This window comes from Papilio xuthus, unplaced genomic scaffold (genome assembly GCF_000836235.2).
Source record: "Papilio xuthus unplaced genomic scaffold, Pxut_1.1 DF827777.1, whole genome shotgun sequence".
Classification (NCBI taxonomy): Eukaryota; Metazoa; Arthropoda; class Insecta; order Lepidoptera; family Papilionidae; genus Papilio; species Papilio xuthus.
The window spans coordinates 3,230,913-3,243,562 of NW_013530872.1; the positions used below are offsets into that span (position 1 = coordinate 3,230,913).

The 12,650-nt window shown below is 33.0% G+C and overlaps 1 protein-coding gene across 1 annotated transcript in view; it reads left to right on the top strand.

The window, feature by feature from the left end:
• Window positions 1–12,650, top strand: part of uif (sushi, von Willebrand factor type A, EGF and pentraxin domain-containing protein uif) — a 67,020-nt gene that overhangs the window by 24,768 nt on the left and 29,602 nt on the right. Inside the window, exon 2 of the mRNA XM_013309258.1 lies at window positions 8,157–8,238. Coding sequence (XP_013164712.1) covers window positions 8,164–8,238 — 75 coding nt within the window. The 5' untranslated portion in view covers window positions 8,157–8,163. The remainder of the gene's footprint in view (window positions 1–8,156; window positions 8,239–12,650) is intronic.

Sequence of the window (12,650 nt, forward strand, 5' to 3'; positions counted from 1 at the left end):
CACAAAAAAAAAAAAAAAAAAAAATAAAGACAGTGATGTTTTTAAACAGTAAAAATTGTTACTAACATCATATTAATCGACCAATATACCTTTATATTTATAATAACATGTCTGTACTGTTTGGAAGAAAATCCGTCACTGTGCCGGTGTACTGGCGCAACACTAGCCTTACTAAAATATCGACGTTTATGTCCCCTCACTAATCATTCTGACACTTGACTTTGTAACGCAAGCGCGCCATTCGCGCCAAAGGATTCTAACTCATAATGCAGGGATGGCTTGACCATTCCTGCGCTGGTTTTCAGCTGGCCCCTTTGTTCTCACATCATTTACACAACACGAGGTAGGGTAACAAAAAAAAATAAAAACAGATAAAACGAAAAAAAAGCCTAAAAGTCATAAAGTCTAAAAGTTCTAAAAACTTAATCTTACACACTACTATAACCTAAAAAACTCATAACGTGGCATTTGTTAATTTACCCACGTACGTGAATTTCTATCATATACGCATTTGAAATCGCACACCTTAAAATTATTCGTAGCAAAGAACTTATAATTACATTTTCATTTTGTCATTATTAAAAGCGTGGGAACTTAGCTTGCGAAACGCCTCTATTCTAAAAGCTAGCAATGTAACATAAGCAGGTCAGTTTGAGGTAATTTTCTCATCGTGACAATGGTCAATTATATGGTACGTCATCCTAATTTATTTACAAACTGTGGGAAACCGCCGAATATTTTTGGGAAATGGTTCACTATGATAGTCATGGACCATATACATCAATATAATGTAGTTCAACTTTTTCTCTGTCACTTTTTCTTTTCTTTTGTTATACGTAGACTAGTTGGTTTTTAAAAGAAATAATTTATGCTAAATCATACTTTATTTCTTACGGTGTAAAAAAAAATCGCGATGCAACCTGATATGTGTAGTCAACTAACCCGCAATAGGGCTAGCGTGGTCGACTATAACATAGTCGCTTCTTAATAAGTTAGGTCCTAAGGCCCCGGTGGCACTGTCGTCGAATACGATTGTTAGTTCAAGTGTCCATTAATAAAACCTGAAAAAATATATATACATCCCTCTCACTATTGTGGAAAAAAACAAAGCTAACAATATGGTATAGTGTAATCGTTCCAACAGTCAACCGAGTAGATAAGACGTAAGTTCATTCAAACCACGATATTTATGTTCATCGCTACAAATAAACTTTAATGTTTATTATTATTACATTACGTAACTACGTATGTTACGTTGAAATTGATGTTTTAAAAACGTGCAGCTATAAGGCAAAAATTTAAAAATTCAATAGGGAATTGGCAGTAACTTGCGCTCGAACAATGCAGGCAATGTTGAGTAATACGGTTGCATCGCAACACAAGTATCAGGCTTACACGCCGCCGCATCGCAATACACAGAAATTTTCGCATCAATTTTCAACAAGCAAACTATTTTAAATTTTATTATTTGTCGATAAGAAAATTTAATCATAAAGGAGGTTTGTCATTACTGAGTAAATCTTTAGCTTAGTAAAAGCTCTTTAACTATAAAAGACTATTTCTTTGTAAATAGAGACATTATCTAGTAATATTCAGCTAATATTTCTGTAATCTAAAGAAAAAAATGGAAATAGAACATTCAAATCTAAGGGAGTAAGTATTAATCTATCAAGTATAAAATACTCATAGAACTGTTCTAAAATAATTGCATTTTGAGACAACTCATTACATTCATATTAATTTACTATGACGCATTTCTCTGTACAAATCGAATAGTATTTGTAACCGTGAAAAAATCCTTTCCATTTTGTCTGTTTTTTGAATAGGATATCTACATTTATATTTTTTTATACTACTTAAACATCACCGTGTGGGTAGAGACACGAGGTACGATCTTTTTGAAACAATACTGAGGTGAAGAGTCTCTCAGGCGTCGTGAGAACGGGCCACGGGGGCACACTCACTAAGAAACGACACAAAAACAAAGTATCAATGTAACACAAATAATCTTATATTTCCGTATTCTTTTTACGCAACGATCGCGTTACTAAGTTATTTTTGACCAACTGACAGGAGGATAAGTTATTTCGCGTCTTTGTAACTACTAGCTGTCGCCCGGGACTCCGTCCGCGCGGAATTAAAAAAATAAACTTAATGGGTAGCTTATGTGTTATTCCAGACTATGTATTACATCTGTGCCAAATTTGATGAAGATCCGTTAAGCCGTTCCGGAGATAACTTCAGACAAACATCCATCCATCCATCTAAACATTCACATTTATAATATTAGTATTAAGTATGATGTTTTTATTTATATTTGATTGTAAACTCTTTGTAGCCTAAATGGCTAAACCGAAGAGTGACGTCATTCGTGGGGAGGTAACATAGACATTGTCGAGTTTGTTCTTTTGTTTTTATGAACAATGTTTTTGTAAAAAAAGGTTTTAATACAACTTCGTTAACTGAAAGTACCTAATAATATTACATAATAGAGGTAGAGTTGGGATAATTAGGGTTGCTTCTGCATATTTTGGGATATAGCTATATTAAAGTTCTATTAATAAAAGGTCACCACTAAAGCTGGGAGGTTAGCAATTTCGTAACACGTACGTTGCTTATTTAATTATAACTAACAAGATGTTTAATGGAAAATGCAATAGTTAAACATAGTAACAAACATAAATACAATTTAAACTTACTACTTTTTGTACTGAACTTTATTTAAAACATCGTTTTTTTAATCAAAAGCAAAAGTTATCTAGTTATTATAAATATTTTTCTAGTTATTTTTATATCGAATATGCGGAGAGTAAAAAATATTATCAATTTTAAAATTTATATAATGCGGATTTGCTTTAATATTTTATGAATATTCTAATCAAACAAATTGACAAAAAATCTAATCGTTAACCGTATTTATTTCGTATTTTCATCATAATTGAATTTTTCTTTGCATCAAATGCCCGCAATTCTGTACGATTTTATTTCTAAACTTTAACAAATTGCCAAGTCGTATAAGATTTCTTTTCAGCTCGTTCCATACTTTGCAGCGTTTCTAATGACTTCCTTCATTCATGTGATGTTTATTTCCGTACTTATGCACTTCCTTTTAAGACATTTATTTCCTTTTAACACTTAAAATATAATTTATTATAATAAAAATTACTAACTACCATATTTAGAAAAAATCTAAGCAATTTAAAGGATATGGTTTATGTTTATTTGATTCTAGTAAAGAAAAACGATAGCATTAAATTAAATAAAAGTATTTATTCGTAAACATACCAAACTTTACTTAAAGATACCCATGCATGACGACATTGATAACGACGATATATTCAAAGGCGGAGTTAGACTGGACCTCACACCAGCACCGAATTAGCTTAGGACTCCCGTAGAAAAAATAAAACTTAAACTGTGTTCAGGTATGATTTTACTATGTAATTTTTTTTAAATATAAGCAGATTTTTTGTAAATTTACTAATATTTTTTTTCTATTCCAACTAAGCTTTAGACTTGTGCTAGGATACGTTTTACGACCATAGTCGAATGGCGGGATTCGAACACCCGACCTCATGATCGGAAATCCGTACCCTTAACCATTAGGCTATTGACGGTTTATTGATTGATTAAGTGTATAAAAATACTTTAAATATTAGAAATATGTACTCAAATGATTTCATTGTATAAGAAACTTGAACGAGTAAGATAAAATAATGTCATAATATAGAAATGGTTGGTTATAACATTCCTCACAATATCTACGATAGACTTAGATTCGCTGAGAACTAAACGAGGAAATGTCGTCATAAATATTTATAATTTTTCTATCATATTAATTCTTGCCTCTTTGTATCGCCAATACATTCCAGTTTCAAGCATAAATCGGCAGTCACCGCTTTTGCAACATCCTCTGCGAAATATTAACCGACACATTAATCATTTCCTTTCTTACAAAATAACATTAACAAGAATTTATTTAGTGGCACGATTTGTAAATACGTGTCTTTTATTACTAGTGATCAAGTGATCGTATGCTTTAATCAATCAATTTACCGCGGGTCTCTGAGACCGATTGCCTCGTTTAAAACATATTGTTATCTCTGTTTTGTCAAAGATAATGACAAGGATGGCGATATGTTTTATATAGAGATTTTGGTCACAAAAACCAACCTTAAGTGTACACGAAAACATTTTGAGATTTTAATGAGAAGTATGTCATAAATAGATGTATTGTGAAATTAATGTCATTTTTCAGTTGACTCAAAGATCGATGTTATTTAAATCTGTGTAATTCATTATATCTAATAAACCGTTACAGTCATTATGTTAAAAAAATCCACATAAAGCAATAAATAAGCACCTTTATAGGTAAAACAATAAAAGTCAATTAACCATATAAATGCCACCGACGCTTTATAAAAGAGCGTCGATGGCTCAGGGGTCAAGGACTTGACTTGCAATCTGCAGGTCCTGGTTTCTAATCCCACCTTGTACCAATGTGCTTTTCGATTCCCGATTTACATATGTACATTTATCCGACGTTCTTACGGTGAAGGAAAAAATTGTGATGCAACCTGAACATATCTGAGAAGAAATTCAAAGATCAACCAACCCGCACTTGGCCAGCGTGGTTGACTATGGCCTAGTCACCCCTAACTTAGAGTAGGCTCCGAGCCCCTCGGCGGGGACACATAGTGAACTGATGATAATGATGACGAACCATATAAAACGTTTTGTGCGATGCGTCATTATTGACAAACCAACAGAGGAATTCTTTTGAAGTTGCATCGTTATAAGCGAAAGCTGACCCGCCTACTAAGCGTACTAAATCTGCCTCTTAAACTTTTTCAAAGTAGGCTTCTTTCGAAACAGAACTTGCTCGTATAATTTTGTCACGTGATCAGGCATATTATCGAAGTTGTAAACTGCTTAAAGCCAAGTGGCTTAGAATATCGAACACTAAAGTATTGAAACATAAATCACATAAATTTTCTTTCCAAAGGAGATATCCCTTTTGAATGGAAAAGATTTCAAAAGCGAAATATGAATGCAAAAGAAAATTCAATAGTTAATTCTAAAAAAAATCTTAAGAATACAAATACTGAGTTATTTGAACCATGGGATTCCTCCGCAGCCGGTTAATATACTATATTTTGTATAATATTTTATTTTATATATGAAATGTACTATATTAAAATTATGATAAATAAATGAATACATCAAATACTGTATCAATAAACACAAAACTACATAAGTACAAATGAATAACGAGCTAAAAATTCTTTAGCAATGCGTCGTAGTACCGGGTTCGATTTTAAACTAAGCGTTCAAAACCGGCTTATCCGTATGATGTCATCGCAAGGAAAAGGTTACGACTACGAACAATAATCTTCGTTACTTACAGTCGACCTCTCAGATATTGCAGACAACATTACGCCACAAGATAAATAATACCACAGTTTTTTCTACCTAAATCAAGCTACTTGTCTCATTCAGAATTTCATTATCGCGTTTACGAAACCGCTTTGTCTAGATTTATCTGCGTTGTAAATGTTATATTCTACTATCACCCGCGACTCTGTACGCGCCGAATTAAAAATAAACAATTAGTAGCCCAATATCAACGTGTTCTATGCAGCCGTTCTGAAGATACTTTCTACCAAACATCCATTCATTCAACCAACCATTTAAACATTCGCAATTTATAATTTACACTCATTTTATTTAGTAAGATTGTTAACTTAGAATCTGTTGTTTTGTTACACATAAATAAGGCAGTAATAAAAGCATATCGAGAATTATGCAACACGTATTTTATTGCATATTTTATAACTTCAGTCACGAAAAGGTGCCAATAAAGGCAAAGTTAGACGGCCGCCCTCGCCCCCGTTCTACGGTCACTAAATGAAATTTGGCTTCTCTTAACGCCAATTACGAGCGTACGTGACCATTAAATAGTTAGAATTAGCTGCCTCCAAAATTTATTAACTTACAACAACGAATAAAATACATTTTAATTGTTTTTTCGTGACTAGACTTTAGTATTAAAATCAATAATTTAATTTAAAAAATGCAACGTATTTTTTTAGAAATCCCGTTACCCCATATGACCACGAATGTAAATAAAACATTTTGAACGTCATATCATCATCAGCTCACTATACGTCCCCACCGAGGGGCTCGGAGCCTATCCTAAGTTACGAGTGACTAGACCATAGTCAACCACGCTGGCCAATTGCGGGTTGGTTGACTTCACACATATCGTGCAGGTTGCATCACGATGTTTTCCTTCGCCGTAAGAACGTCGGATAAATGTACATATGTAAATCGGAAGTCGAAAAACACATCGGTACATGGCGGGATTCGAACCGAGGATCTGCAGATTGTAAGTCAAGTGCTTGACCCCTGAACCACCGACAATCATTCGCTCATGAAAGTCATAACAAACATTAAATTAAATATCACAGTAAAATTTGATACTGAGTAAAGAACCTTGGAATAGTCGGTAATAAAAATCAATTGAATAAAGAAATATTTTTATTTCAACAAATAATGCAATTGCTATTTACATTTGCTACGGTCTGCGCCGGCTTCATCCAGCTCTGAATATCTGAATAAACTTAATTACCCGTCGCCAATCAAAACGAACGAATACGAATTGAAATATCAATTCAACAAACAATCAACGATTAAACCAAATGAGTGCAACTTTACTATGACTTCGTTTTAACCAAAAAGTTAATTGATATACCTCCTATATATTTTTACTTATTATTTTATTTTACTAATTGATTTTAATGTCTATTTTATTGATTTCAATAAACTGTCATTAAACTTTGTGTCTGTTGTGTTATAAAAAGGACAAAGTCATATTATTAACAGATGCTTAGGCGAGTCACCTGTTTATTTGAAAATACATAATATAAAGAAGCGTCGGTGTGGCTCAGGAGTCAAGCTTTTGATTTGCAATCTGCAGGTCCTGGGTTCGAATCCCGCCATGTACCAATGTGTTTTTCGATTTCCGATTTGCATATGTACATTTATCCGACGTTCTTACGGTGAAGGAAAACATCGTGATGCAACCTGCACACATCTGAGAAAAAATTCAAAGATATGTGTGAAGTTAACCAACTTGACACGCACTTGGCCAGCGTGGTTGACTATGGCCTAGTCTCCCCTAACTTAGGCCCCGAGCCCCTCGGTGGGGACGTATAGTAAGCTGATGATGATGAATATAAAGAAATAAAATAAATATTAAAGTATTATAAAAATAAATGATTTGATAATTCTAGACTATCATCGTGGATTTAGACTGAATTTATGATAAGGGTTTTTTAATTCCTCGCGGACGCAATCGCAGACAACTGCTAGTTAATTGTAATTTGTCAGATCCATTTAGCAAATCCAAGATGGACGTCGATTGCATTACTAATTAATTTAAATCTTAATTCAGAACATAACTTATAATATCGGCTTATTAATTAATAGCATCTATTAGTCAAGATCTTGCTGACATCGCCTAACAAGCTTATCCTTGTTAGCGAACTAACTTAGGCAGATAACCGAGGAGTTTCTAAAACACATTTCGGAAGTTCAAATTTCTGATGCCAAAGATTTCAACTTAAATCAAATTGGTTACAGAGGATTTCTAAACAACGTAGTATAATGCAAGTTTTAGCACATACACACGTTAACATTGTGTACAAATGTAAGGTAGGTACTTTTTCTTGGGAGATTTTAAAGACATATGAATCATGAAATTACTGTTCTTAAATCTTATATATATAAAAGAGAGTCGTGTTAGTTACACTATTTATAAATTAAGAACGGCTTTACCGATATGGCTGAAAATTGGTGAGGAGGTAGCTTAGAGCCAGGAGAGGGACATAGGATACTATTTATTCATTTTTTATATCTTTTTTTTTTCGAATGCCTTGAAGAGCTGCTTTTTATTTAACTTACTAATATTATAAATATGAATGTTTAGATGGATATGATGTGGATGGATGGATGGGTGGGCTACACCAATTAAGTTTTCTATATATCCACGCGGACGGAGTCGCGGGCAACAGCAAGTTACTATTAAACTACTATATTATAGTGTTATAATGTTGTAATTATTGTTTGATTAAATTAAAAATATCTTGTTTCAGATTAACGATGTTGTCAAGGCGTGGAGCGACAATGTTGGTCGCCGCGCTCTTGCTGTTCCTAGCACCGCCCACATTGACTCAGGTAAGTCCACATTTCTTTATTGTTGTCACAATGCAAACAATGTCATACACCCACATATTCTAAATTTAGAAAGGAATCTGAAAATACAAGGCAACGAATATATCTTAGCCAATTTTTAAGACAAACTTAAGTACCAGTCAAATGATATTTCACTTGCAATTTCCAATGATTTCTCTGTGATATAATTTTTATATACAAGAGTGTAAACAGAAAGCTTTTGATATATGTAAATGAAAACTAAAGCGTCACGACTCAATTCTATAATTCATCAACTTTCTCCAAGCAACAGGAAGACGTTTTTTCTTTGATCAAACGCATCCAACTTGTAGCCGCATATTATAATAATTTAAAAACTAATGAATAGAAATCCGCTAAGTTATTTATGGTTTCTGTAAAATTAATCAGAATTACGATTAATGTCAACAATATATACCCTTTTTTAATTAATTTAACACAACAAGGGAATATAACCTTTAAGTGAACACGTACAACTACTATTTTCCAATAAACAAGACGTTTTAGAGTCCGTAACGGCCATTCGCAAGCTTTATAAGGAAATAAAGTTCGCAATTGCAGCGCTAAGTAACATCCTGAACAGATGTATGCTACGCTAGTATTGCCAGCACACAAAATGTAATTTTAACCTTCCAAAGATATCATTTTCGATACGAACATTTTTGTAATAACGGAAAGTTGTAATTTAAACAGTTGTGTAATAAATCAGAACGAATCGAGTTACAGTTTACTATTTAAGATAACTTAGCGAAATTATTTAATAAAAATTACCACTTTATTAAACTATGTTACTTACTTAAAGGCTAAAGTTATTTCTATGTTTGTATATCGGTATATTACAATGTTATTTTTATTTCCATTATTAAATCAATAAATCTAATGCAAACCAGAACTATCGGTATTACATAACTAAGTTAGCAACTTAAAAAACTTGCTTAATTTCCGTTTTCTTCATAGTAAATGTTAATCAAATCTAATCTTTTATACCAATATCAGTACCAGTACCAATAAAATTAAATTACTCAACGACATTTTTGGTATTTTATAAATTTAATTCTTTGATATATTTCCAAACACCGCTAATTACAACATGCTATAGAATTTATCGTTCTTGCCATCGGCAATTTCATCTCAACAATTACTTTAGGTCTAAATAATTATGTAACATATAAATAACACATATAAATGTGATTTATACAGTATTTTGGCAGTAAAAACACAGTTAAACTAAAACACTCCTAGCTTTATAATTGACTAACTGTCGCCCGTGGCTCCATCCGCGAGGAATTAAAAAAACATAATTAGTAGCCTATGTATTCTTCCACACTATACTCTAAATGGATGCCATATTTCATCGAGATTCATTCAGCCTTCTGAAGACATCCATTCATCCAAACATTTGCATTTATAATATTAGTAGTATGAATCTAATACAAACTCATGACCTTGAGAGAAAACAATAGAGGTTCATTAAAACTAATTGCATATATCATCCAATTCTTTCAAATTATTTTCAATCGATGTTAGCGGATATTCATAAGGCAGCTTATTCTTTCGTTGCCAAACGTCTTTTGTATGATAAACACGGAACAAACCATGCGTATCTTTCATGTATTATTACGCAAATTATACAAGATGTAATGTAATTGTATTCTTTTGTATTAAAAGTATTGTACAGTGCCAAAAATACTATTTAATAATCAAGCAACATTCTAAATAAATTTGTATTCGAAGAATCGATGATATTACAATAACAATGCAACAGTGGTAGAGCCCGCTTTAACATCTTCGCACGAATCGGCCCGGCTCGCCCGGTGAAATACCACGACCACACAGAAGACAGGCGTGAAGTGGAAGCAATTCCGCGTTTCGTCTGATGAGTGTGCGTCCCGGAGGCCTAATTTAGTCCTCTTTCCCTTCCCATCCTTTTCTTTATAAGGAAAGGATGGGAAATGGAAGTGGACTTTACGGATGAGAGGATGCATGGAAAGGGAAGATATTTTCTTTCTGTGCATCCTCTCCTCCGTCGATTAAAGGTAGGCAGCGCATATGCAATTGCTTATGTCTATGGGAGCAGTCACTTCGCTATTTCAGCGATTTCAGGTGGCTGCTTGCTCGTTTGCCACCTTTTGATATAAAAAAAAAAACATTAACATGCTATTTACTTGATAAAAAAAAATTAAACATGGATAAATCCTACACCAGTGTAAATTCAAATATCAACTGCGATTATTCTCTCAAATATCATAATTATTTTGGTATTTTTAGGACTCTCTACAAACAAACTTTGCTTCTTTGTACACTGCTATTTTAAAATTTTACTATAATAAAATTATAAATGCGAATGTTTAGATGGATAGATGGCTGGATGTTTGTTTGAAGGTATCTCCAGAACGGCTGAACGTATCCCGATGAAATTTGGCATACATATAGAACATAGTCTGGAAGATCACATAGGCTATGTTTTTTAATACCGAGCGGACCGAGTCGAGGGCGACCGCTAGTTGAGATATAAAGCTGCTGATATATACATACCATTGAAACAAAAAACTTAGTGACATGCCACGTTGTGGAAACAGATATTAATTTTCATCGAATAATTTTAAAATGTAGAAAAAATATTACATCATTTGAGCGTACATGTTTTAATTTTTATGAGACATAAAATTTAACAACAGGACTCCACCGTCAGCCGTAAGTTAATGGCTGCGGGCGGTGGAACATTTTGCGCGGGGAATTAATTAAATTTATCAGTAATACACTCTCCCGCCTGTCGCCGTACCAAAATATTTAATATTTATTACAACTTAATCCTTTTACCTTGCTTTAATAAAATATTATAATTAATTACATCTTCCTGATATTTTCATTTGCAATTCCATTTATTAAACATAGTTAAAAGGAATACTGAGTACATATTATTTTAATTAAACGCAAATTGTACCGATTTCTCAAAATTTGTATGCGTAAACAAAAGCCGAATTCAATTCGAATAACATACATTTAAACCAAACAACTTTTATTTTACATTAGGTTTAGACTGCACTTATACTATTACTAATAAATATCGTCATCCCTTACACTCTTTATGAGATAAAGAGAGACAACTACATTATATAAATACATATGCCACAACAGTGGAAACCTACTGTTACTGCCAATGTAAATTGAAGAGTGAGCGAGTGAATTATTTTGTTACTAGTTGTACAAACAGTCACCGAGTTTACTCCAAATGTTTGGTTTAGTAAAAGCGATGTCATATTGACGTATTTACAAATCACAGTTTGCATATCGTATATCTGTAATCAAGTTCCAGGGGTGCATTCAATCACTGTTCGTTATTTACCTTATCGATCAAGTCGACAAACAAACGCTAATCATATTTAATGTCTAGTTGTCCGCCGCGGATGGCCGCGCGGAATTACAAAAAAACATAATTACTAGCATATGTGTTCTTCCAGACTATGTTTTATATGTATGTCAAATTTCATTGATTTCTGTTCAGCCGTTTTGGAGATACCCTCGAACAAACATCTATACATCGATCTCAACGTTCGCATTAATAATATTAGTAAGAATTAAAATAAAACGTAACTAAGGATACCTTCGGCATAAACAACACTAAAATAATAGTGTTTTTCTGCTTGTCATCATTGTTTTCTTTTCATTATTCTTTAGTAATTAATTTAAATGTCTGAGTAATAATGATTCTATTTTATATATATACGTATAATTAACATAATACCCAAATGTACATCTATGTACCAAACAGTTTATTACATGTTGCTGCCTAATGAATTGGTAAACTTCCGACTATTCATTATTATCAATCATTAATGACCCACAGCGGAGTTTCCAACCATATATTACATATGTACTTAACCGTCAGCTTTCACTGTACTTCAAAACATCAATACTAAACATCAGTCTATCTCGTTTAATTTAATCAGAGGGGAAGGGATGGCAATACATTATTGTACGGGTTTTTCGGCTGTGGAAACTCATCAATTTGACTGTTACGTAATGACTTTCTTGTTATCAAAACAATATGAATCAATATTTAATTAGGTTATGGAAAATGTTGTAGATCTTTTGTAAATAAGCCGACATTTGTCTGAAATTAACATTTTCTTAATAATAAAGCTACTGAGCTTAAGTTTCAATACTATTGTGTATCAGTAATCAAAAATATTTTAAACTCAATTTTTATGCATGAAGCTAGGCGTGATATTATTAGATTTGTTGGTGTTTTTTGCCAAGACCATTCAGATTTTTCCGAGCTCATAAGATCTCTGACCTGAATTAATGTCAACCCTCATCTGGCAGGCAATGGCCGGGATTGACGTCAGCCGGCAGACAAAAGAGATACTCCAGAGAAATGTCACTAGAACGCCCTT